The sequence below is a fragment of the Ursus maritimus genome, unplaced genomic scaffold (genome assembly GCF_017311325.1).
Source record: "Ursus maritimus isolate PB19 unplaced genomic scaffold, ASM1731132v1 scaffold_14, whole genome shotgun sequence".
Taxonomy (NCBI): domain Eukaryota; kingdom Metazoa; phylum Chordata; class Mammalia; order Carnivora; family Ursidae; genus Ursus; species Ursus maritimus.
The window spans coordinates 33,275,963-33,303,704 of NW_024423786.1; the positions used below are offsets into that span (position 1 = coordinate 33,275,963).

Sequence of the window (27,742 nt, forward strand, 5' to 3'; positions counted from 1 at the left end):
TTTTTTAATTTACTTTTTCAAATATCATGATAAATAGCTAACTCCAGCCTCTATTTTTTGGGTCAGAAACAAGCCAGCAGAAGCAGAATGGTTATTCATAACAGCTGTGCACATAGACACAGAGAGAACGTGAACAGTGTCCTTATGTTGTGTGTGTCCTTGGGGGGTCAGTGAATGGAAATGTGCCCCTGTGTGTAGAGTTAGACAGCCATGTTTGCAGATGATCTGCAAAGCGCAGAGAATGCTCTCTCACCCCCCAGATGTCTCCCTGTTGGTCACCTTTGTGCATGCAATACATGTTTTGCAGAATTATTTCCAGCCTGCATCTCAGTAACTGCCCCATGACTTTATTGCTTCCCTCTCCAGCTAGAATGGGCTAGGGTGCTAATGTCATCTGAAGAGCAGCGAGGAGGGGAAGCAGGAGGCCCTGAAGGGTACTCCATGGGCCGTCTTCACATCTTCTTCCATTTTGTGGACAGCGGTCTTGGCACCTGTTCCAAAAGGGGAGGAACAAAGAATAAGGAGAATGGGGTAGGGGCTGCCCCACACCTCTCAGCATTCATTCTTCACTCATAGGTGTTTATTATATATGCCTCTTCCTCTTCCAAAAACAACTCGAGGCTATAATCGAGCAGCTTGGTTCTCTGTCACAGTATCCCTTGTCCCTGGTGCCTGGTCTCATGGAGACATATATATCCTTTTCAGTGTCCAGTTATCTCTGCGGTCGAGTTCCTTCTATTATAGAAGAAGAGAGGACTTAGGCCCAAACACCCAAACACAATACTTTAATCAATAATGGAGCACTTAGCAGCCCTTCCTCTGGCTCCTCAGGAGAAGCCCCCGTTAGCCCAGAAGGATATCAGGACAGCTCAGGGCTAGCAGCTTTGCCAAAAAGGTTAAAACCCCAGCCACAAATGTGAGTGGTTCTTGCAGCAATGGTTCAGCAAGACACTGCAGAACTTGTTCTCTCATGCCTCCCCTGTGCCCCATATAGACTGGGGGCTCGGGCCTCAGCACAAAGACAGCATTTGTGGAAGCCGGAGAGGGACAGCCGTCTGCCTGGCCTTCTGTCTCTGTCTGACCGGGAAGTTAGTGCTGCTGATAGACTGGAGCACAGATCCCTGTGGGCCTAGAAATCTCCTCACTGGCCTGCCTGAGAGGAAAATGCAGTCCAACTCTGAAAGGGGCCTGCGTGTACCCCTCCTGTGTAGTGAGGACCGTGAGCTCGCCTGTGTGCACCCCTCCCGTGCAGTGAGGACAGTGAGCTCGCCGTGGGCGGGTCGCTGAGCCCTGCCTCTCCCGCCACGGCTCTGCACAGCTGGTAGACGCATTTGAGCTGGGGCCAGTGCTAGGGCCCGTGGGTGCTATGGAATCCTGTGTTCATAGCACTGTGGTTGAGCCCTGCGTTCTCTCTGAACATGAGCTTCATTTCTTTTCCATTGTAAAAATGTGGGTTCATTATGGAAAAATACAGAAAAGGAGAAAGAGAAAAGATTCCACTGCAAAACAACCCCTGTTAATATTTTAATAATTCCCTTCCAGTGTTATTCTAGGTATATCTACATAACTTGCATACTCTGAGCCTCATCTGGGGTTGCTCACAGTGTACCCAGCCTTATCTTTGTGTGATCTGTTCACTCTTGGATTGAAATCTCCCACGGGGACCGTGCATGGTCAGTTTCTCTTGGCATTTCTATTGGTCTTGGCCTCACATATTTCCAAGCTAGGCAGTTAGGCATGTAAAGGTTCCTCTCATCACTGTTACAGCCTCTTGGGGGGAATTGCACCATTCCTTAAGGTTCAATAACCCTCTCATTTCTTTTAAGGCTTTTTGTCTTGAGTTATGTCTCTTATTTTTTGTACTTTGCAGTTTGCCTGGTTTCTTCCATCTCTTTTATTTGCATCCTCTGTCATTTAGCTGGATCAGAATTTTGTTATGGCTTAAGCGAAGCATTATATCACTTTTCCAAGTTATTCTTGGAAAATATGATCTTAATGGGCCAAGTATATATTATTCCAATGTGTTGATGTGACTTATTTTATATAACCAGTCTCCTATTGATGGTTATTTAGGCTGTGAATATTTTTTATATTATCGAATAACTCTGTATTGAATGTCTTTTGAAGACATTTGTTCTATTTTTTTAAAAGTACCTTCCGATTGTGCTTTCTTTTCTGATTATAGAGCATCTTTTTAAAATTGAAAAATAGAAACACAGAAAAGGGAGTAAAAGTCACTTGTAACCCCATCTCCCCATCACTAAAAATCTTATATTAACATTTTCATGTACACTCAGACAATCTTCTCTTTTACAATATACCTGCATGTGTTTTTTTAAACAAAATCATAATCATATGTATATACTATTCTATATGCATATATTGTTTTATATATATATATATATATATACACTATCTGTTAACATGTTTTTGTCTTAACAGTATAAAATGAACTTATAGTATGAAAATACACTTTCATGTCATTAAGTATTTTTCACAAACCCAATTCTTAATGAATTCATATAGTATTTCATCAAAAGGATATACCAGGTATTGGTTTTTCACTCTTCTTTTGTTGAACATTTAAGTTATTTCCATTTTTCTACCATTATAGATGATACTGCTTTAAACATCCTGATTGCAAATCTCATGTGTGTCTGTATTCCTTCCTTTCCTTTGATGATATGACCGGAAGTGGAATTCTGGTCAAATGATGTAAACTCAAGGCATCTGATGTCACTAGAGTCAGACCTCTCTTCCTGGTGTGTACCTGTCTTGGGCAGAATTGCTCCTCCATGTTCTCACATCCTAATTCTAAACTCATAGTCACATTTTCCCCTCTCTTTTGCCACCATTTTTCCCCCTGCTGGGACATTTTCACAGGATGGCCCTTCCTGGGGGCCCCTTGACTTTCCACACAGAACAAGGTTGTCTCTTACTTTTCTTGGTATGCCTAGCACTACATGTGACTTAGGGCAAGCTCAGAAGCTGACAGTTACTGTTATTATTGCATTTATTACTAGAAAAGCTGGCCATTGCTCTTCCTGGGGGCTCTCCAGGAGCTAGGAGTGGGTGCCCACCTAGTAATATTATATAATAACTGGACTCCTTCACAACAGTGTATCAGCCCTCTTCCACTTGTATCCCCTTGGGGAGGACTGTTGTGGCTTGGGAAGGGTTCACAGTCTCTCACTGCTCCATTCCCGGGCCCTTAGATCTGCAAAGTATTTCATTTCACCGAGATGCAGCAGAAAATAGGATATATTAGTGTTCTCCACTTATTATTCATTTTATCTACTGTGTTATTTGTTCTGTTCTAGACTTGTTGGGGAAGGTAATCAGTACACAAAAGGAGACAGGGCCTACTCTAGAGAAGGATAAAATCTACTTTTTAAACTTGTCTGAGATATATCAGCAAGTAGGAAAAAAAGGAAATTTAAAACCATTATATCCCAATTAATAATATGCATCCATAATAATATATGGATAGGAAACTAGGAATATCATCAAATTCTTAATAGTGGTTATCTCTTGGGAATAAAAGTATAAGAGACTTTGACAGTTCTTTTGTTTTCTGTCTTATGTTCTTTTTTTCCTGTTACATAAGAATTACAAATCAGTAGAGAATGAATAAACAGGCTGGGTCTATTGACTTTTATTTTTTACATTACATATTTCTATCATGCTTGAATTTTTAAAATAACTATATATTATCTTTGCAACCAAATAAAAACGTATAAGACCTTAAAATCTTATATGATAAAATATACTAGCAAGAGGGAGCCTAGTAATGGCTGGGTTGTGGGGGGCTGTGGGGACAGGTAAAAGGAAGGCTACCTGGCAAGGGTGGAAGGATTTGTGCTGGGTGGTCCTGGAATGGCTCAGAGCTGCTGAGGGGAAGGGAAGGAGGGCGTTTCAGGTTTGAGGAAGGAGCATGAGAAGACTGATGCCATGTAGTCTGAGAATTAAGTAGAAAGATTACCAAGCCCGTGTGCTTAATTCCCACGTGCTCAAAACCATGATTTTCTTCTCCAGGGACCTCAAACTTAGTCTCTTGATCCAACGTCATACACTTTCTATAATTGACAAAAAGTCTTTGATCCTAAGTTATTTGGTAGAAATGGAAATAAGCTTGGGGGGAGCGGGGGGAGGAAGCAACCAGAAATTACATGCCTTGCAGTCTGGAAGGTAAAGGTGTAGCTAGGAAGTGACCTGTATTCCACATCAAGAGAAACTCCTTACTTTCTGTCGATCTTTACTATTCCTGGAGTAATAGTTAGACCACTGTCATAAGTGACTATTGTCATTTAAAGCTTCTCTTTTTTAATTTAGTAATAACAACTTCCAGTAGCTGAATATTTACAATGGGCCAGGTTCTGTGAAAACTACTTTACATTCAGGGCTTCGTTTCATCTTTTCCATAACCATGCAAGGTAGGATTTAGCACCCCTTTATACGGGTGAAACTCAAGGTTGAAAAATGTGCCCTAAGTTACACAGCCAGTAAGTGTTGGAGCTGGGATCCTGGAGGGTTCTCACAGCGGCCTCTCCTGGAGTTAGCTTCTGCAAAAAAGTCAGCAGGTCGTAATAAAGCCTGTAGTGTGCCAGGATCTAAAAATGATGGCCAGACTTTTCGGTCTGAAGGATCACACCTCACTGTTCTTCCTTACTCTTTGTTTGCCTGTGTGGCAGGGAGAGTCATCATTTCCATTTCAGCTCGTGGAATATCATATCATGAACAGTATTGTGCAAAAGCCATTTCATGGTGCTAATGAAGAGGTTGGGCTGCTGTCCCAGGCCTCTGGAAGGCGTTCTAAATTTTGGTTAGCACTAAGAAAATTGTACAATATTTTCCCCACACCTGAACCAAATATTTTCTTCGGCTTTTCATTCATTCTACTCAGAATTTCTCTCAGCTACAGAAAGACTTCTCCTTGCCCTGGGTCTATGGAGTTTGATATTTTTTTTTTAACTGTAAATTGATTGGGTACCTTTTTACCACTTTTTAAATGTACATTAATCTGAACCAAATCCAAATATGATTTTATGTTTATAGCACCACTTCAAACTCCGTATTCATGGTCTTGTACATTTGTCTATTGATTTCATTTTCTCTTAGTTTATCTCTTATGGAAAATCTGAAAAATAAATGTAGAAAAGTATGGAGATGAAAATAAAAACATTCACAGACCACCATCTAGGGGTAACATCTACCCACATTGTATTTTAAAGAAGGATCTTCCTTTTCTTACTTAACTGTACATGTAAGACTTTCCCATTATCATTAAGCTTTTCTTAAAAGAATGTTTTTAAGAAACATATAATATTCCATTTTATGATTACACTGTAATTTATTTAACTATTCCCTATTGGTCACTTAGGCTGTTTCTAGATCTTTTGCTTTTATAAACAACACTGTGCTGCTGAAGGTTTTCTCCTATCAGTTATCCTAATGGAAGTCCCCAAGGAGCCATTTGGTCCAAGTAATTCAAATATGTGTCTGCTGTTTGCTAATGAATGAAAACATATATAAACCAGCACTAATGGTGGCAGTGCAGCCAATGGTATAATAACACTGATAGGTAACTTCCATTGCCTATTACCCACAAAACAGGCACTTGGCTAAGCCCTGGACATATTTTATCTTATGTAATCCTCACTGTGACTTTGTGAGGTACTCATTACTATGCCCTTTTACAGATGAGGAAACTGAGGGGCTGCCCAGGTTGCTCATTCTGTTAAGCGTCTGACTCTTGGTTTCAGCTTGGGTCATGATCTTGGGGTCCTGAGATGGAACCCCATGTCAGGCTCGCACTGGGCATGGAATCTGCTTAAGATTCTCTCTCTCCCTCTGCCCCTCCCCCAACTTGTGCACATGTGCTCTCTAAATTAATTAATTAATTAATTAAAATCTTTTAAGAAACCACACACAGAGATAAGGAAACTGATATCCAGAAAGATTAACTTCCCCAAGGTCCCTCAGCTACTGAGATGACTTCAAACCATGTCTGTTTTACTTCAAAGCCTTTGTTCTTAACCCAAATCCATGTTTTATAGTCAAAAGACTAGACTCAGTTCCTGTTGCCACACTTACCGTGGGCCAGTCACTAAATCTCCTGGTGCTCAGATTTCTCATCTATTAAAAAGGGCAAAAATGTAAGAACCTGTCCAGTTGCCTCTCCCAAGACTAGCTCGAGGGTCAAAAGTAATGGATGCCGGGGCGCCTGGGTGGCACAGCGGTTAAGCGTCTGCCTTTGGCTCAGGGCGTGATCCCGGCGTTATGGGATCGAGCCCCACATCAGGCTCCTCCGCTGTGAGCCTGCTTCTTCCTCTCCCACTCCCCCTGCTTGTGTTCCCTCTCTCGCTGGCTGTCTCTGTCTCTGTCGAATAAATAAATAAAATCTTTAAAAAAAAAAAAAAGTAATGGATGCCACAGAACTGAGAAGTGGTATTTCTTGATTTAAGTTAATTGCTTTAATCAAGACTTACCTGAGAGACTCCCCCAAAATGCTCCTCAAGAACATTTTGCAATCCCAGCCATAACTACTGTACATTTTGGTTTAACCCATTGTAGTGACAACATAGAAACCCATTTTCGTCTGACAGTCCCACCCAAACCTCCAATCCATTTAATAATAAACCATCTGCTACAGAATAGCAGTGGTAAGTGCAGAGAATTTCCCTAGCTTGAACTCTCTTTATTGGAGCGTGTTATCTTTAGCTGTAGAGAACCTTCTGTTTTTGGAAAAGGGCGAGGGAGCACCCCGCTGAACAGGCAGCATTAACAAATTAAATCTGTTCCATCATGTCTCACCTGCTGGGTTTACATTTCCTCCGACACATGTAAAGGGTCCCTCTTTTCCCACCTGACAGACAGTCCCCTTTGCACCTGCAGCATCTTTTCCACGTACCCAGCTCAGGCATAAACACAAGCACCCATTTCCTAGTTCTGCAGTATCTGTGCCTGTTATGGCTATTGTTATTTTAGCTTCCAGTCATTATGAGCTTTAGGTTTTTGACTCATTGGCTAAGCTGGATTCCCTCACGGAAACTCTTGCTTGTCCTGGAACATTTTTCATTCCCCACACCCAGAGTGATCTATGTACATGTTTCTGTTTTTATGCTACCCCTCCCGAGGCTGGGTCTCTTCTAGTCACCGTGGATTAGTGTTTCTCACCCCAGGGGGCATTCAGCAATGGTGGTGTTTTGGTTGTCACAACTGGGATGGGGGCACTACTGGCATCTAAGGGTTAGTGATAAGGATACTGCTAAACATCCTGCAAGATACAGGACAGCCCCTCACAACGAAGAATTTTCTGGTCCAAAATGTTACTGGTGGCAAGGTTTAGAATCTCTGTCATGCACTGAGAAGTAGCCCAAAAGTCATTTATCTCGGCACATGCATCCTGCCACACTCTGAATCTTACACTAGGGGAAGCAGGATAGGATATTGGTTAAAATTGTCAGCAGGGGCCAGGGGTTGGAGGGGGGTAATGAAATAGACCAGACCTGTATTGTCATTCTGAGTTCATCATTGACCTGGGTTTAAATTCTGGAGGACCATTCCTTAGCTGCATGACCTTCAGCCAAGTGTCACCCTTTCTGAGCCTCTGGTTTCCTCCTCTGTAAAACAGGGCTAGCAATCCTTACTTCTTGCTTATACAAGGTTCTAAAGCTCCCCTCACCATGCCCAGCACATACAAGCATGCTATTCTTCATTAAGCAAGATTGTTGAGGTCCTACTATGTAGCCAGTTGCTAATAAGCCCATCAGTGAACAGAACAAATAGATATCCTTGCCTTCCAGGAGTTTACCCTCTATTGGGAGGAAACAGACATGTCAGAAACCAGTAAATGATATCACACAGCGCATGGTAAAAATAGAGGAAAATAGAGAAGGGGGATGGGCACTGAAAGGGACATAGCTGCTCTCCTCCCTCAAGAGGCATGCTCTTCTTTGGGGTTTTTCTCCTAGCAGTAGTCACATGTTTCTTCCCCAGCACCAATCCTCTCATCTAATTGTGCCCAGTTGTACTGAGGCCTGGTAGACATGTAGGTCATGGTGTATGGTCTTGAAAACCTGTCTATGGCTTGGGCCTGGTTGGCTGTGAGCTGTCCCCGGGGCTGGCCAGCTGCCGAACGCATACCTGACCAGCATTCTTTATTGCATTTTGGGGACTCTTCTTTTCAGCATCCTTCCCCTTTCTAAATGGAGTTAAAAATAAAATGTTTCTTTTAATCCAGCCTAACTAAAGAGGTAAATCTGCAGTTTGATTGGTCAAAGAGCCACTCAGTCATTATTCCTAAAAAATAAGTAAATGCATTCCCTCTCCATAACTAGATTTAAACTCTTAGAAGACTGGGGCCCATATCACTGAAACCTCCCCCTAATGCATGATTTGCATATAACTAGCAGGTATACAGCCCTCATGATAGAAAGAGATCAGGTTTTAGAGCAAAACAGATCTGGTTTTGAATCCTGCCTGAGCAAGTGCCTTAGACTCTCTGAGCCTCAGTTTCCTCATCAGTAAAGTGGGAATAAACCCCCACCATGCAAGTGGTTATGAGAATCAGAGGATTCATCAGAAGTGCTAAGCGTGGGCAGGCACATAAAGGCCCCTCTGTGATGTACATGGTGAACTTTGCCCAGTCCCTTCTCCCTTTGTTCCCAAGCCCAGCACTCACTAAGGAAGCACAAAACAAGGAATTCTTTTTTTTTTTTTTAATGATTTTTTATTATATTATGTTAGTCACCATACAGTACATCCCCGGTTTCCGATGTAAGGCTCGATGATTCATTAGCTGTGTATAACACCCAGTGCACCATGCAATACGTGCCCTCCTTACTACCCATCACCGGTCTATCCCATTCCCCCACCCCCCTCCCCTCTGAAGTCCTCAGTTTGTTTCTCAGAGTCCATAGTCTCTCATGTTTCATTCCCCCTTCTGATTACCCCCCCTTTCTTTATCCCTTTCTTCCCCTACCGATCATCTTAGTTCTTATGTTCCATAGATGAGAGAAATCATATGATAGTTGTCTTTCTCTGCTTGACTTATTTAACAATAGAGCTCACCTAGTATAGCTCACCTCTCTCTTTTTTTCCCCCAAACTGCAACAGAAAAATATCTCCAGCTCTCTGGGAAATTTTTCAAGAAATATGTAAAAATATGCTCAGTCTTACGTTCAAAACATGAAGCTGAAGTTAAGGTATACAGCTGACCCTTGAACAATGCAAGGGTTAGGGACACTGTCTGACACCCCCCACACTCTGCAGAGAGATGAAAATCCATATATAACTTTTGACTCTCCCAAAACTTAAGTACTTAATAGCCTGCTGTTGACCAGAAGCCTTACCAATAACATAAGTAACTGATTAACACATTTTTTGTATAAGCATTATATACTGTATTCTTACAATAACGTAAGCTGGCAAAAAGAAAATGTTATTAAAATCATAAGGAAGAGAAAATACATTTACAGTCCTGTGCTATATTTATTGAAAAAAAATCTGCCTGTAGGTGGACCCTCAAAGTTCAAACCCATGTTGTTTAAGGATCAGCTGTAGTTGTTTTCTCTATTAGATTAGTGATAATATCCTGTTGATGAGAGTGTGGAAAAAGATAATTCATGTACCTTTCTGGGGACAATAAAGTTCAAACAGACTGGAGGTTAGTTTGGCAAACTTGGCAATGCATGTCAAAGGCTAAAATGCAGATATTTCTTAGACCAAGGAATTCTACTTAAGGAATCTGCCTTGTAAAAATAGCACAAATACATAAAGGATGTTCACTGAAGCACTTTTTGTAATAGCCAGACACTGGAAACGATTTTAATGTCCATCGGTGGGAGGTTGATTAAATCCATGTGGTCCATCTGGACCATGGGATACTAACTCTTGCACTCATTAAAAAGAAAGAGTGATTCTGGGGTGATGGAAATGTTTTGAAACTACACAGAGGTGGTGTTTGCACAACATTGTGAGTGTACTAAAGGCCACTGAATTGTTCACAAAAAATGGTTAATTTATATTACGTGAAATTTACCCCCATAAATTATTATTTTTTTAGAAGAATGAGTCTTATATGCTAATATGGAGAGACATATTGTTGAGTGAGAAGAGAAAACATTCTGTATTCTGTAATTGTTGGCAAATGCATTTAAAAGGTCTGGAAAGATCTAGAACAGACTTAACAGTAGTTACTTCTAGAAAGTAGACTCGGGAAAATGAGGGGATTTGTACTTAGTTTTATATACTTCTGTAATGTATGAAAAATGTTTATACTTTTGTAATGTATGTAAATTTAAAGTTAGCATGAGTTACTTGAGAATGGGTGGTGGGGAGGGGGGAGTTTGAAGTTGGTCAGGGGTTGAAACTGTTACAAGGTGGGCGGTTGATTCTCTCCAGTGAAAGTGGAACATGTCTTTCATTTTGAATCTTATTTTTGTGTTTTCCTCTCTTTCTGCTCTTTAATTCCCGCCCAGCTGTAATCAGAACCGAAAACTGAGATCAGGGAGTAACATGATGACTCACTAGTTTTGACCTTTCCGTTCCTGTGGCTAATTGATTCTGAGTGCCAACGATCTGCAGGCATTAGTCTGGTCACTGTTTATAAGGGCCTGTTTTCAAGACATCACAAGGATTTGCAAGATACCATTAGTAAACCGCGTATTTGGTGCAAGTCCTTTCTTGACCAGCATCAGGGGCTGGTCCAATGATCATGAGCTCACTAATAAGCCCAGGGGCTCTTGGAAGCCTGAGGAACTCCTGTTGCTACTTGCAAACAGCTAACTTCCTGCTTCAAGAGGGTTGTGAGAATACCTCGAAGCCCCTTGGAAGTTTCTTTTTACATTTTTCATTTATTCATTTTTTCTAAAATTATAAAAAATGTATAAACTAGGATTTAAAAAATCACCTATCATGTCATCAGGCAAAAACAATAGAATTTTCTGGTGTTCCTTTCATATCTTTGCTCATGTGCTTTTTTTCATAACTAGAAACAGTATTCATATACAGATTTTAGTTCTGATTTTAACTTACATGGAAGGGATTTTTAGCTGTTAAAATGGTCTCAGAATTGTCTAATTGGCTGGATAATATACCATCAGGCAGATGAATTAAAACTTTTTTAACAATGCCCTTATGTTGAATAGCTCCCTTAAAATTTTCTTTGCTTTCTTAAGTTTTATTGTTGAATCTCAAAATATTTGGAAGCTGCTTTAGAATATCTGAGTGATGACAGCTCATATGTCACATGCAAAATCAGTTCTTGCCCTGAGGAAGTTTATAGGTCAGAGCAGGTGACCAATAAGTGTAATAAGATGTGATCATTGCTATATCAGATATGTCCAAATTGCTCTGGGAAAGTGGTGAAGGATTCTTAGAGGAGGAGTTTGAGTTATATCCTGAGGACACTTAAGAGTTAGCCAGCTAGTAAATGAAAGAAAAGCTTCCCAGGAAAAGAAGACGACTTGAAGGAAGTACAGAGGGATGGCAAAGCATGATGCATTTAGAAAATGGCAGATTGCCTAGTAGGGCTGGAGAATAGAGGGCTCATGGGTGAGTGGCAGGAAGTGATTCTAGGTGTATAGACTGTGGTCAGATTACAAGAGGCCTTCTGTGCCAAACTGAGGAGTTGGAACTTCTGAAGGCCATAGACATGTGGCCACAGCCATGTCTTACTAAATTAGAATGTGGTTTTGAGCACAGCAACACCTTATTGCTTTGGCCAAGTTCCCAATAAGAGTGTTGAAATCTTCCAGGATGAAGGTTAAAGATGATGCACTTAGCTTTCTTCTTGATCATTTGTACTTGTCATGAGAAGGCACCGTGATAGCATGTTTCAGCCTCAAGAGTGGGCTTTGGAGAGTCAGACCACCCCAAAGTCCACCAGGGCCTCTTTGGAAAATAAGAAAATACCTCAGGGACAGGCATCATTTGCTGTCAAGGCGGAATTTAATACACATATTAGTTGGTACTTTTCAAATTAACAGAATCCCAACTGAGGTTAATGTAAACGGAAGGGGTTTAATCTAAATCTAAGAGTGGCTTTTCCTGGCGTCACGCACAGTGGGATCCAGGGGTTTAAACAGTGTGGGTAAAGCTTGCTTGCTCCCTCCCTCTGTCAGTCCCTCTCCCTCTATCCTTCATTCTGTGTGTCCCTTTATTTTCCTTGATAGCAAATGGACTTAGCTGCATGACCAGAGAGAGCTGCTGCAAGAAATTCTTGCTTATTTTATCTCTTGAGTTCACAGTACCAAAGGAATAAAGACCCTGCCACTCTTTCTCCCATAAACCACTTAGCACATTTCTGAGAATCAGGTGCCTGTCCCTGAACCAGGGTGGAGGACTGCTCTGACTGGTCAGGTCTGGGGCATCCCACCCAAACTGTGTACCAAGTGGGATAGCCAAGGATGGCGGGCTTCTGTTCCTTGATGGAGGAGGAAGATGGGACTACTAGCCAGGTGTAAAGGCCATCCACTGCTGTTAACCTTCGTTCTTCTGAAGAAGGGGGTGTCCACTGGAAAGAAGCGGAGCCTGTGGCTTCTCTGAGAGCTGTCTTTGTGCATGTTTCTGTACGGTGTCCCAGTCTCACAGAACGGATACTCCCAGCACCTGTGTGAACGCAGCCCCTTTGCCCAATTTCCCTTAGCACGTAGACTCAAGAAAACACCCCGCTTCCCAAAAGGGAAGGCCTTGTGGCATTGTCCTCTCTTTCTTGTGAATATCTGATTTATGTTCTGTCAGTGACAGGAAGCCGTTCTAACAATCCACCCAAGTCCTGCCACGGCCCCCGTGATGGTTTGTTTTCCTCATTGTTTAGCGTTCCATCAGCTTCCGCAGCGAGAGCCGCCCTGACATCCTCGCCCCCCGACCCTGGTCCAGAAATGCCGCCCCCTCAAGCACGAAGCGGAGGGACAGCAAGCTGTGGAGTGAGACCTTCGATGTGTGCGTCAATCAGATGCTTCCGTCCAAGGAAATCAAACGTCAGGAGGTAGGCTCGGGACCCAGGAGTTGGCCCTGTGTCTGGAACAAGGTGCACCACAGGCGAGAGCCAAACTGCGTCTACACCGCAGGCTCCCAATCAGTTCTTCGTTGCATTTCTAGGAGGACTTGACGGGGATGTCACGCCTTGTAAGGAACCGAGAACCCAGCCTCCAGCTGGGTGGGTGGCCCCTGCTTTAAAAAGAAACTGATGTGAAAATCTGAATTTACAAAGAAAATGAATCAGGAAGTGTCTGTTTAGGGTCCTGGAGCTCACAAAAATAATCACTTGAGTTATATTTTAATAGCAACTTCTAGAATATTTTAAAATATTCAGCTTCTGAAACTTTGATTCGGTTTTGTGGAGAATGTGTCTATGGAATGCAGTTCCTTTCATGACCTGTAAGTTTTCTGTATCAAGAGTTCTAAATGACTATGGTCATCTTACCCTTTATGGAAAGCTTGTCACTGCCAGGCTATGCCAAAGCACATCTAGCACATCGCCTAGTGAAACCCTTGGAATGTCTATTTTTGTGGAAAACCTGACATTGGCAAAAGGAATACTTGAAAACTTTCTAGGTTTGGGCTCCACGATTCCTTTCTAGGAATCTATCTGCCAGACACACTTATACACAGATGAAAGGATATATATGTAAGGTTTTCATCACAGTAATGTTTATAATAGCGCTGGAAAGAGCCTGAACATCTATCGCCAGGGACTGGCTAAATAATGAATATCTATAAGATATACCTGAAATACAGTGTAGCCTTAACTAGAAGTGTTGATACGCATGTATGGCTAAGTGGATAAGGCAAGGCACAAAATTGGGTATATCATGTCCTTTTACCATCTGTGTGAAAGCACAAAGAAAAATGAACATATGTGTGTAGGTGCACGTATTTGCTTGTAGAATCATAAAATATTTCTGGAAGGATTTGCAAGGAACTGGTAACATTGTTGCCTCCTGGGAGGGAACTGGGTGGCTGAGTAGAGGTAAAAAGGAAAGTTTTCACCATGTACCTCTTTGTGCACTCTAAATTTTGAACTGTGTTAATGTATTACCTATTAAAAAGAAACAATAAAGTATTTTAAAATAATACATGCACTGAAAAAAATCTGCGAAGAAATGTGGCAAAACCCTAAGAATAGTTAACTAGATGGTATTATGGGTACGTTAAAATTTTCCACTTTACACTTTTTTTGTGTTTTCCCAAGTGTTACCAGTATACATATATAACTTGTACAATCTGATAGTGGGAAGGAAGGAAGGAGGGAGGGATTGATTCTGCAGATTGGGAGATTATTAAGGTATAGTGAATACAAGCTCACTCATCTAGAAAGTTACAGAGCTGGGATTTGAACCCAGGTCCTGTCCTACTCCAGAGCCTGGTCTTCATGGTGACACTGTGCTGTCTCACAACAGATATCTGACGGTGGTGTTTCCCGGTATGGGGTTCTGTGGTTTTCCTCTCCTGGGGACCACATTTGGTCAGTGGGACCACATTTGGTCAGTCAGACCATCAGACCTATGTAAGTGAGCTCTAGTAAAACAGATGTACAAGGAAATCTGAGGAGGTCTAAGTAAAGTCTAGTTAACTGTATTGTGCAACCCATTTCCTGGTTTCGATAATGCTCTGTAGTTCTGGAAGATGCCACTATTGGGGGAAGATGAGTAGAAGGGGCACAGGACCTCGGTGTTCTATGTTTACTTCTCCTGTGAGTCTGTAATTATTTCAAAATAAAAGGTTCAACAAAACAGAATACAAGGAGGGCATGATGTGGAAGCTTTACTGGGCCTTGGGGGAGGTTACCATGCACTAGCCTCCAACACAGTATTCTTCCTCCACCTGCTTTAGCTGAGAGCAAACTCATTGTCTTACATTCCATCCACCCCAGAGATGGAGGGTGCTCTCCAGGGCTGCTCATTCCTTCCCTTTAGTCTGAAAGAAATGTAGTAGTCCCCAAACTATCACTCCTATTAAAGGACTAATCATAGAGTCCTTTAACAATTAATGTTTGCCAACAGTTTAGACTCCCAGATGAGTGAAAGGAGTATTCTGCACATATAGCTCTTAAATTATAATGGCTTAATAGAGCCAAATTAGAAACGGTCTATTTACACACTCTTGCACACAGCTGGCTCCTATAATTTTATTTATTGTACCGTGTAGGGCTGAGAAGTAATTTAGAATGAATTAACATCACCAGACATTTAGAGTGATAAAATATTAGATTCTTCCTACAATTCCAGCCTCAAGACAAGTGGCTGATAAGAATAAAGCTTTCTGCTGAGATTCACCTTCTGTTGAGTAGAACAAAAACAAATTGTGACGGCCCAGTTCATTATACAGCCATGCCCATCCCTGAGAACAGACCCCGAAATCGTTTATGACGGTTGCTGTGCACATGAGAGACGCAGAATCCAACTGTCATTATTTTACCTAAAATAGTTTCCTCTTGTTTGGATGCACCCAAGTTCTGTAACATGAAAGATGACTTACTGGGTTGGAAACATATGTGGAACCCCTTTCTCCCACAAACGGGTGAGTACGTTATACAGAAGTTTTGCAAAATTCTTCCTTTATAGGTTTTAGCTACTTAGATGCATTTGCTGCAGGTTAATTTAACTTTTTAAAGAATCCTTTAAAAATTCTTAAGAAATGGGTAGATCTGGGTTTTTGAACAACAGAACCAGCACTGTTTGAATTTGGTCTCATAAATGGAGTGTTCCATGAATGTGTTTTCTCTTTGCTTGCAGGCAATCTTTGAGCTTTCCCAAGGAGAAGAAGACTTGATAGAGGACTTGAAATTGGCAAAAAAGGTAAATTTGAATCCAGTGGTCATTTGGGCCACCTCCTTTTTTTTTTTTCTTATGAGTAATTTCACAATTCTAAGATTGTGTCTTAGGAGCACTCTTTTTATGACTAAAACAGGTTATCAACAATTGAGAAGAATCCACACAAACCAAGTAGGGGGGAAAATGGCTCAAAACAAGAAAGTTCTCTAGACCTGGTACCTATAGGGGTTCTCCTGTGCACATCTCTAATGCATCTCAAAGAATACTTGAGTTTAATCAGGAAGTGTTCATAGAGGCCCGGCTTTCCATATATTTCATTGTCTCGCATGCGGAGCCTCCTTACCCATGGGAGAGAGCGTGCAGATGTCTGAAACTGGAACAGTGTCTTAGAAATAAAGCCACTTGAATCTCCTAAGTAGAGAAAGTGCTTAAGTGAGGCAATTGCATACCGTCATGTGAATTAGGTCTTTTATATAGAAACTTGTGTTTTAATTACATTGTGTGCAGAAAGGGAAAGGAGACCCATGCCTTGTAGCCTGTGTTATCTGGACAATACACTTTCCTCAAAACCTTTCCATTCCAGGGGATCACTGGAATGAAGGGGGTGGGTCACTCCCCCCAACCAAAGGCTGAAATCCAGACTCCTTCATCTGATATACCCAGCCTCCTTTAAAGAATCACAGGGTTGGAAAGATGCCTCCCTTCTTTTAAGTGGCCTTAGTCCAGATTCCTGCTGATATGAAGTCCCATCTGTAGCATTCCCAGGAGATGGCCATCTACACTTTGCCTAGAACACAGCCAGGAAACTGAGTTTTTAGGCAAGGCTGGAGGAGGTGGAAGACGGAGATGACAAAGAAGGCATTTAACTCTGTGAGACATCTTGCTGGTCAGCTGTTCAGCTCTTCCTTCCTGTATCAAGATTCCCCAAAGCTAAGCACCTTAAGGATATTTTACTGCCGTCCTTTTGCTTATGGTAGTTCTACCTTCCTAGAAACTCTTCCTTTCCTTTCAACCACCCATATCCAACCATTCTCCAGGAACTAGCTCAAATCTCAATTCATTCTTCGCCAGTATTTACTGCCCCCTTCTCCATGTCAGGCAGCTCTTCTTAAATCTCCCTTGACCACTCCAGCTTTACTTCTTTCACCCTCTAAGCACTTATGATTTGATCAGTTTTTACGGCTATGTGACATCTCTCCTGTTTTTAGTCTTGAGCTTTTTAAAACATGTATCTAATTATCCACATGTTTTTCTTACCTTCTGCTTGCCTTTATAAATCTTCTTGGAGGCAGGGACTGTGCCCTCTGAGTCTTTGTGCTCTATTACAGTGACCTGGGTATAACTGTGTGTTCTTGTTTAATTATCATGAGTAAGAGATGATAAGATTGACAGAGATTTTGGCCTCTTGGCTTCAGAGCAGTCGTAAAGGATGCCATCAATTTTTCTTTCTTCCTTTACTTAAATATGGACCAATTGAAAAAGAACCTGCTGCTAGTAGCTAATTCTGTATAAATTAAGAGTTTTTCAAGCTGCAAGATCTTCAATCACATTAAATTTTAAAACATTATACAAATCAGATCGGCTCTGTACTCACCCTTGCCTAGATGTATGATATACTAGAATAAAGAACCTTTTTAAAAATCTCCTTGGGTTTATCAACAACCACAAACGGCTCAAGGCAATGCTGGATTCTCATCTGCTCCGGCCACACCCAGCTGCTGTCTCCATAGCATTAGGGAAGAAGTTGTTGGGGGAGAGCCAACTATTTTGTTATTACGTGGGGCCTCGCAGACACTGATGCCATTTACATTAACCACTTGCTTCCTCTGATTTTAAGTGTTTGCTTGCCTCTCTCGCCCTTCTTGTACAGGCCTATCATGACCCCATGCTGAAACTCTCCATAATGACAGAACAAGAGTTGAATCAAATTTTTGGAACACTGGACTCTCTCATTCCTCTACACGAAGGTATAATTTTGTTCCCAGAATGAGTCATGACTTGTAGCCTTGATTGAGTCGTCCTACAGCAAGTCATGATTATGTAATAATGTGATTAACCCAGAATCTACTTCCAGTCCTGTTCATATTTGAATGCCTAACAAAATAAGCATTTTGTTTGTTTTTTGTTTTTTTGTTTTTTTGTTTTTACCAGAGCTCCTTAGTCAACTTCGAGATGCTCGGAAGCCTGATGGCTCCACTGAACATGTCGGTCCCATCCTCGTGGGCTGGGTAAGAAAAGTTCTCTAGTCTTGATTGAGAATGAATTTCAATAACATAGGTAGAGTTTCATTTTAGCTAGACTTTTTGTAGTGGCAAATGGTAGCTTGACATCATAAATAGCAAATTCCTAGCAAAATTTATCATATCTAGGCTTTATCTCCTCAATGCACGGAAACAATTATTTTTCTTAATACAAATTTGCAGCATTTAAAGATAACGTGGCCTTTTTGCAATAAAATAAGTAAAGGCACATATGAAATGGTTACTAGTTTTACATCAAATGAAGTAAAACTAGTTAATATTCAGCTGAGGCCAATTACTAATAATATAATTATTATCATTTCTATTTCAGTAAATATTCACAGACATATTCTTATCCATCACAAAAAAAGGTGCTTTTATTCAGGCTCCAGAAAAACTCTCATGGTAAAATGTAGTTTCATACACAAGGTAATACTAAATGTTGTTAATGTTTGGCATATATCTGATTCTGAGTCACTTCATAGGAAGGCTTGGTATTATGCTGACCTTCAGCCCAAATAACTCATTTCCTTTCCTAATTTAACAAAGAAATCAGTTGTGACCTTAGATTAGGGGTTCTAAATTTATTGTCTTGGGGCTGAATTTGTGTTTTTTGGGTCCATAATGTGCTCGTTCGTTTGTTAATGTACTTTAGAGCAGGCATGCACTTTCTATTTTGCCACAGTCCCCACCATTCCCTATTACTTCATCTCTGTTTCCTTTGAGTCCTTGCCTGTACCATCCCAGCTCCAGGTGGTTTTCATTTGTTATGAAGCAGGTAATAAAAGCAGATTACATTGATGACTTCTTCCAGGCAGGATTAGCTCTCTCATCTCTCTGATCCACACAGTCTTCCAGAAAAATAGGCAGGAAGTGCCACAGCAGCCAGCATTAGAGTCATTCCACTGTTTGGGGAATGTTGTGAAAGTTATAAATCCTACTATCACCATGTGAGTTCTCTTGATCCAGTTACATTTGTAGTTATATTTTAACCTTCCTAGGCTCTCCAGTTCCTGTGTTTTGATGTTGCTCTCTTATCCTAACTTCTGCTTCTCAATTATTGCCTTGATCAAGAAAATTTGAGGGTTTCATGACTTAGATAGCTTTAGTTCCCAAGTCACTTTTAGCATGAAGCCGAAATGCCCCAAGGGCATCTGAAAGGCAAGCAATCTTCTAAGATGAATAATTTAGAAAATGTGCCTTAATATTTCAGAAGAGATCATTCATCTCATATTTTTGACTTTCATTTTATTATAAGATGTGGTAGATGTTTTAACTTCTTTAGCCTTCAAAGAAATTTCTCTAAAGAGAGCAAGCCAGCTGGAGACAGAGAAGGTGTAATGAGAAGAGAGATTCTGCCTCAATATTTCTTAAACTTCCTGAGTCTGTGGGCTGCTTTGATGGGTGTGGGGGAAGGGGCCAGTGAGGCCCCGCTCCAGAATTAGCACGATGCCTGCTCTGTGTTTGACGAGATGGCCGTATAGAATGACGTGGTTTCCTTCGACATCATACACAAATTGTCAGTTCATGCCAGAAGCAAAAGTGGAGGCATTTGCCTTGTTATTAATTTTTTTCTGAAATAAATGCTTGCCGCTCTTATTAGGAAATTGGCTTGATCTGGGGGTGGCTTTTGCAGGCCTTTTCTATACATACTCAAAGGAAATGTGACCACTTCCACTGCTATCTGAACCCTTCAGACATCAAATGGGGACTTACAGCTTGAAGAGCAGCCTAAAATTAAACAACTGGCCAATTGTGACCAGACCTCATGAGAAACGGCCCTTATTTATCAGGCCTGACGAGCTGTTAAATGTTTTCCCACTTTTAACTGCAGATGTGTCCGTGCGAGTGGGAACTGTAAACCAAGGGGTACATCTGTTTGAGTTCTGGTCTTTTTAACAGAACAAAATAAACATCTGAGGGGACTTTGAATGAGAAAAGTCAGAGCCCATTCAACCCATGAAAAATTGATTTATTCGCAGCCCTCACCCACCAAAACCCCTCCCAGGGAAAAAAGGTGAGAAAAAAAAAAAAACAACCCTTTTAAACAAGTGAGCCTCCCAAGTGGGACAGGCCTGGCTAGTCCTTTTGACCTTAGAATGAATCAATTACTTGTACTTTGAAGGCCTAAAGCAGAGTGTTGGTTTCCTCAGGGAGCCAACCAGGGTACCATCTCCCGGAGCGGTAGGCCTGATCCCATACACATCCCCTGTTGGACAGAAACAACTTCCCAAGCGACTTATCTTCATGCTAATGTTTTTTCAGTAACAAATTTATATAACTTAATTTATATAATTTAATAAATTTAAATAATTTACAAGCTCTCCAAGGCAGCAAGTTCTTATGTTAATTTGGGTTCTAATTAAATTTTAATTCTATAGAGAGAGGCAGGGTACATGGCAGCAAAAAAATAGATTTGTTCTGTCACTTTTCACAGTGTTAGGGAGATAAAAAGAATTTCTGAAGAAAGTCAAAGAGTTTCCTTTATAAATTCTTGATAGTCTATTTAAAGAGATGTCGAGGAGTTCAGAGCTTTGGGGGGAAGGGTGGGGGAGAAAAGGCTGCAGACTGGTTTTGTCTCTAGCTGAGCAAGTAGTTTTGCTTCTCTAAACCACAGTTTCTTCAACGAAAGTATCCTAGGGATAAATAATAATAAAAAAATAATTTTTTACTAATTATATTACTTTTGCTTTAATAGCTAGTACTTACAGATTCTTACCCAGAAGCCAAGCTCTTTTTTTGTCTGCCTTGTCTCATTAAAAGACAGGAGTACTTTAGTATGTGCATTTTGTAAGTGGGGAAACTGAGGCTCAGAAGGGTCACCTGGCTAGTAACTGTCCAGGTTAGGCTTTGAGCATGATTATCCCTGGTTCCAGAGTCTGCCCGCTTAACCACTCTATTATCACCTCTCACATTTTCTGTAAGTGAATGTGTATGTATTTGGGAACCAAGATGTGTATATTCTTCCTTCCCTATCAAGTTATCACTTGTAGCCCTTTCTAGCCAGTGGGGTGAACCAGATAGCCTTTCAGGTCATGCCCAGGAAATGAGCACCCTGTCAGGTGTGAACAGGACCAGAGCTGGATCGGGTTGCCATGGCAGCGGAGGCAGCCAGATCAGAGAGTAATGGCCCATTGGGCGGTGAGCAGCAGTGTGGTCAGCTTCCTCACTAGTTTACTTCTAATAGTTAGTGCTGATTTGTTTCTCCATAATGAAAACATTGGGCATTTCCAGGTCTTTTTAAAAGGCGAGGAAGTGGAAATGAAATTAAGAGGGCCTGAAGCTCTTTTTAATTAACTCTGAAAATCTTGAATTACAAGCCACAATACCACATCTGGGGTGTGTGTGTGTGTGTAAGTAGCAATTATCATTACTTTCAAATATAAGGTTGAGGAAAGAATTTCTGTAGCTCTTTTTAACACAAAGAAAGGGTTTTGTGTGTGTGTGTGTTTTGTTGGGTTTTTTGGTTTGTTTGTTGTTGTTTGTTTTTTTATGCCATGTAAGGAAGGTAGACCTTTCCAAAGAATGTTAAACTCGACAGTGAACTTAAACATTACTTCCTTGGTATCTTTTTTGGTTTCAGTTGCTGAGAAAATAATTTCAATAAGAGGTTTAAAAGAAGCCACAGAATATTACACTTTGACCCATTGTTCAGATGCTATCACAATTTATTTCTAAGCCATGTTGCCAGACCATCAAATATTACCTAATCTGGAAACCATTAAACATTCATTTATTTGTTCTTTCGGAATATAAACTTTGGATGTCTGTGGATGGTAGGCCCGATGCAAAGTATCGAGGATGCAGAAATTAAAGACGCTCTTGCCACTGTCTTGCTCTGAATCCTCCACAGGGCAGGTGCTGTGGTAAATGTGGCTCCTTAGTCCAAGGGCGAGAAGCAAACACAACAGGGCCATTGGCTGCTTTTTATTGCCTCCGGTACCTTTCCGGAAGCTGACAGCCCATGCGTTAGGTTGCTGAGCCTTCCACTAATAGGAAGGAGTGGAAAAGGGAGATGAACAGCCTTCTCCCTGGATCTCTGACTCTGTGTTTGCACAATGTGACTGATGGGACATGTCAGGAAAATTAGTATTTTGCTAGAAGGAAGATAGTGGAAGTGAAGTGTTCCAAAGTCTTTAGGCTTAAATGTTCTTTGCATGGTGCTGTGATGTTAACCATGAATCTAACTTAAAAGATTTTTCTAAATGCTTCCTGCATCTAATTTTTTACTAATTATGCTTTTGCTTTAACTTCTTGGACTTCTTTATAATTGGCCCACCTTGGAATCCGGTAACCTTCAGCTAACAGAGAGATGCTTGCACAAGGCCATGCAAAGGGCTGGGCCATGGAGTCTGACCCCTTGCTTTCTTTTTATGCCACTAACTCTTCCAGATGAATTTCTTATGAATAATTTTAAAATAAATCCTGTTTGTTTGTTTTTAAAGATAGGAAGCTTTCCCCTCACCAGACACTTTTGGAAGTTCAGGAAAATTTTGAGCTGTGTGCATATACAGTCTTTTCTGGTTCTTTTGTTTCTAGCTTAGATTGGCAGAAACGCAGAAAAATTATGATGGGGTCTTAACAGTCAAAGTAGATGTGCAACTAAGAAAATAACTTCGTGCAAACAAGCCAAAGCCTAAAAACTGTCCATTGCCTGCGATTTTGCAGATTGCACTAGTCTGTCTCCTCCAGCTGTGCAGATAAAGGAATGTTGGCCAGGTCTGGAGACCAGTTAGGTTTGTTCAGTCCGCACAAGTGATATTTGCTTGTAGCTTTAGAGCACAATTAGTGCCACACTCCAACCCCATTTTGATGTTGCTTTCCTAGCTGCCTTGTCTCAGCTCCTACGACAGCTACTGCAGCAATCAAGTCGCCGCCAAAGCTCTGCTGGACCACAAAAAACAAGACCACCGAGTCCAGGATTTCCTCCAGCGGTGTTTAGAGTCCCCCTTTAGCCGCAAGCTAGACCTCTGGAATTTTCTTGATATTCCAAGGAGCCGTCTAGTGAAATACCCTCTGCTTCTTCGGGAAATCTTGAGGCACACCCCAAATGATAATCCAGATCAGCAGCACCTGGAGGAAGCTGTAAGTTCGTGTTTCTTTGTCTTTACCTTGTTTTCTGCCTTGCGTCTAGGAGATTGGGTGTGTGGCTGGATGAAGGGTCTCTGGGTACACGGGACCCAGGGCTCCTGGCTTCCAGGCTTGGTGCTACCATCCATCATGTTTTGATTTTGCAAGTCACTTCTCTCTCTGCCTCACTCTCCCAACCTATAAAATGCAGTGTTTATATGAAATGCACCCAAAGGTCACTTTGATTTCTAGAAGTTCTTGATTCTGTGTGGGTAACTCTGTAATCTGTAATTACAATTCATAATAAACTGTAATCTGTTTGCTACAACGGTTGTGAGGGTTAAGATCTCTGGAGATTTTAAATTGAATATCTGTTTAGTTAGCCAATGGGAATTGCCTCTTAACTTAGCCCCTGAGCCCATTTGTGAAGTTGACACCCATTTCAGATCCAGCTTTCCTCCACCTCTGATTGCAGTGAGGGACCGACCTGGTCCAAAGTCCTGCTCACCAGAAAATGAACAGAGAGAGATTCTTTCCTAGCAGCAATAGAAAACCAGGAAAAATGGATCCATCTCATGAGAATATTGTGAACAGTGAGTGTTGTGTCTGGAGAGCTTGGTTCTGATTGGGGTGCTCTGGGGGACAGAGCAGAGGTGATGGCAGACCACGAGGAGCCAGTGGCCTGAGCAAAGCTATGGAGGAATGACAACACAGGAAATGACTGGGGAATACCGGGGGTCAGTCAGCCTGGGATTGAGGATATTCTGAGGAAGCAGCAGGAGAGAAGGCAGAGGATGGGGGTTCAGATCTGGTTAAAAAGGGTTGTGGGGTTTTTTTTAGATTTTATTTATTTATTCGAGAGAGAGGGAATGTGCACGACAGAGAGACAGAGCACAAGCGGGGTGAGGGGCAGAGGGAGAAGCAGACTCCCCACTGAGCAGGGAGCCCGGTGTGGGGCTCTATCCTGGGACTCCAGGATCATGACCTGAGCCAAAGGCAAACACTCAACTGACTGAGCCACGCAGGTGCCCCTATGGAGAGGGTTTTAAATATTAATTTGAGATGTTTTTCGTTTGTTGTGTTTTGTTTGTTTTTTGATTTCTAAGTAGCTGCATTCAGGGTTCAAATCCCAGCTCCGTCGCTGACAAGCTGTGGAACCTTGGACACATTAGTCTCCTTGTCTGTAGGACAGGGGACAGGGAGGCAAGCTGAGAGGCTGCTGCAGTGGTCTAGGCATGCAGTCATGGAAACCTCCTGAGGGAAGAGCCGTGGAGATGGAGGCTCAGAGACCACTTCAAAGGGCTCGTTCCCTGACTGCATCTGGAACAGAAAGAGGATATGCATAGGTGACTTGAAAATCAGAAGCTATGAAATCTGTGAGCAAAATGCCTATCTCCTCCCTGAGAGGGCTTTAATAATAATTAGTAGTAATCACAACAATAATAATGCTAGCAATACCTGCTGACATTTCTTGAGTACCTAGTAAATCAGCTTTATGTAATCACCGTATAAGTTATTATCTCACTTAATCTTTATAATAACCTAGGCAATAGCCGTCCTTGTTAGGACCATATTGCAGATGAGGCGTGGAGGGCTGAAATAACTTGCCTGGGTCCAGAGCCAGCACGTGATGAAGCTGATGTCTGAAATCTCTCGGTGTAAACTGCAAATCCTGTGCCCGTTTCACTTCTTTATGATCCTATACCATGGAGCTGAAAGCCTGGCTGCTTCTTTGAGCCCCTGTTGCCTATAGAATTGCAGAAAGCTGTCTGGCCCCCAGGCTTTGTAGAGAATCTTCACTGGTGCAGAGCTGGGCCAGGTGTCTCCTTGTAGGGATAGAGAAGATGGAGGAAAGATGCTCTTGACTGATTGCAAACACACCCAGACCAGGTCCCCAATCCAGCATGGATAGGCGACACAGGCACTGGGGATGAGGCCCATCCCACTTCATCAAGTCTGTTTTTTACTACCGGGAAGCATGTGGTAGAGTTGCCTCCTGTCCATATTTCATCCCAGCAAGTGTGTGGTCTGCAGGAATGAAAACAACAGGGAGCTCAAGCTAGTCTAAATAATTACTTTTTTGAAGCACGTGAGCCTGCTCTGAGTTTTACTGTTAAGATTTCTTCTTTTTAATATGCAGCAGGAAAGAATAATGCTCTGTTTCTAAAATCACCCAGTGAGCTAAAGTTTGGATTTAACAACAGATAAGAAGACGGTTGTTTGCAATATGAAAGGATGTACCAGTTTCCCTAGTGCATAAAATGTGATGTCATTTTTAGAAGTTGAATCTGCACCTAGTTATTCAGCAGATTTGTGTGGGAAGCATGGCAGACCTGCCTTTGAAAATGTCTTCAAAGCAAGTCTTCTAAATGCCCATTTACACAATAGCAGCACAGCAATGTCGGGTTTTTTTTTTCCTTCTTTTCAAAATCCTCTGGGCATTAACCCAGATGAACAGAAATATTTAGCCCTGTACTCTTGGGTACATTGTGAATGCTTGATAAACATAAAACCCATAGTACCAATGTAGCTTGAATTACATGTTCCGTGAATAGATTTTCCACGTTTGAAAAGGGGAAAATCAGAGAACCTAAGTAAATTGCTTCTACACCAAGTGTCCAGTTCTATAATTAGACCTAAAAAAGGTCTTGCTTTTACAGCAATGCATAAACTACCACATCTTTATTAGAATTTCTTAACAGTGTTTTGGAGGGTTGATAGAAATTTTCCCCCAAAGAGAACATTTTTAAATAGAACTTTGGATATGTAGATATTCCAGAGGTCTGGTTGTTGAACATTTTAAATTCTAAGGATTGTTTCAGCCAACAAATGATCTGGCAGACCATCTCTTCCCTCCGCCCGCCACTGTTCCCCAACTCCTTAAAAAAAAAAAATGACTGGAATCAATGAGAAGAACAGTCCTGCTGTTCCTGCAGAGCTGCTGCTATTCTTGGTTCATGTCACAAGCCTACGAATAGATGACATTACCGCACAAGGAACTAGACGGGGCTTTTAGATTGTACTTTGAGGATGATGATTGCGGCATGTGTGGGCTTAACCCCTTTTTGCCAGGTAATTGTCATCATCTTGCTTTACTGGTCCTTTCCCTTCAGTTTGAACGCTGATGAGAGATGCAACAATAAATTGAACTTAAATGCATAACCACCATGACTGTTTGCTATTGGCAATCTGCTATATACACTTTCATTCCTCCCTGCGATTCTGCAAAATAAATTCCTCTCAAGAACCAAGGCAGGGGGCACCTGGGTGGCTCAGTCGGTGCAGCGTCCGACTCCTGGTTCCGGCTCAGACCACGATCTCATGGGTCTTGAGGTCAAGCCCAGGCTGAGCTCTGCGCTCCGCAGGGAGTCTGCTTGAGATTCTCTCCTTCTGCCCCTCCCCCGACTTGCACGCACTCCCTCTCTCTCTCTCTCAAATACATAAATCTTAAAAAAAAAAAGTGCAGAGATTAGATGCTTATAGTGTAGAGGTAGATAAAACTACAAAGCAATATTTAATAAATGGAAGCAGACCCAGAAGTGCTATTATAATGTCCGCAAAGAATGTGGAATATGGTGATTGTTTCTATTGTTTAGTCTTTATATTTTTTCAAACACCAGAGAAAGAAGTAGCATCAGACAGTAGTCATAGCTGCCTGGGGAACCACTGTGGTGTTTGAGTTTATTAATCTTCATGTGATACGCCAGCTGTTCAGTCCCTGAGTTCAATTAGGAAGTGAACACATATTTATGCCTATAGTACATCATTTTTCTGGTCTCCTGGATACTTGCAGGAAACTCAGAAAAATTGGCTCAAGACCCAGTTAATTCCAGGTAAACCCAGTAATAGTAAACTAACTCTAAGAAGAGCCACAGCAATTAATGCTAAGACCTTGAAAAGCAAGGAAAAAGTATGGATTCCACTACATATTAAAAATGTAGTAAGGTAAAAGTTTAAGGTAGACGTAAAAGAATTCGTCAGATACCTCCCATATGTTTTAAAGCTTCTTGAGGGCAGGGACCCTGTCTCATCTCTTTGATGATACCATCTAGTTTGACACTGAACAGATAGATGCCCAACAAGCATTAACTGAGCTAATTTGAAGGATGAATCATAGCTTCAGTATGTTTTGTGAAGTTTCTTTTTCTTTTTTGGGGGGGCGTGGTTAAAAGTAACAATAAATAATCAGGTATGTCTGAAACCCGAGAGCGGGAAAAAAGAAAAAGAGAAAGTTTGTGTACCGAAGTGTTCTATTTATTATTTGTTTTATGTTAGTAAAACTCAGATCAATTTCATAGGACTTATATTTAATGTCACGTTGACATTAAAGGCCAAAAAGATTATTTTATGATACAAAAAGCCTGTGTTTTTTAAAAAGATATATTTATTATCAAAGGAGTGCTACCGCCAAAATTTGGGAAATAGAGAAAAGAATAAATGAGCTTTGAAACTCAGAATAGCTACAAAAATATATAGATTACGCATCTGTTCATAGGGTACAGTCACCAGACATCACTTCAGAGCTGTAAGATCTTCTGTCAGACTTGCTTGGAAATGCCAGAGTTCTAACTGGGTGGAAGTTTTTATCCAGTTGGCTTTGAGCAGAAGGTATCATTTCACTAGAATGTGAAAAATAATCACGTAACAATCTTA

At 41.4% G+C, this 27,742-nt stretch overlaps 1 protein-coding gene across 8 annotated transcripts in view; it reads left to right on the top strand.

Moving 5' to 3' along the window:
* ARHGEF3 (Rho guanine nucleotide exchange factor 3) overlaps positions 1–27,742 on the top strand; it is a 296,518-nt gene that overhangs the window by 257,473 nt on the left and 11,303 nt on the right. For all 8 annotated transcript variants that reach the window (XM_040628659.1, XM_040628660.1, XM_008703632.2 and 5 more), the window contains 5 exons: positions 12,821–12,991; positions 15,741–15,803; positions 17,650–17,746; positions 17,931–18,007; positions 22,847–23,104. In XM_040628659.1, coding sequence (XP_040484593.1) covers positions 12,821–12,991; positions 15,741–15,803; positions 17,650–17,746; positions 17,931–18,007; positions 22,847–23,104 — 666 coding nt within the window. The remainder of the gene's footprint in view (positions 1–12,820; positions 12,992–15,740; positions 15,804–17,649; positions 17,747–17,930; positions 18,008–22,846; positions 23,105–27,742) is intronic.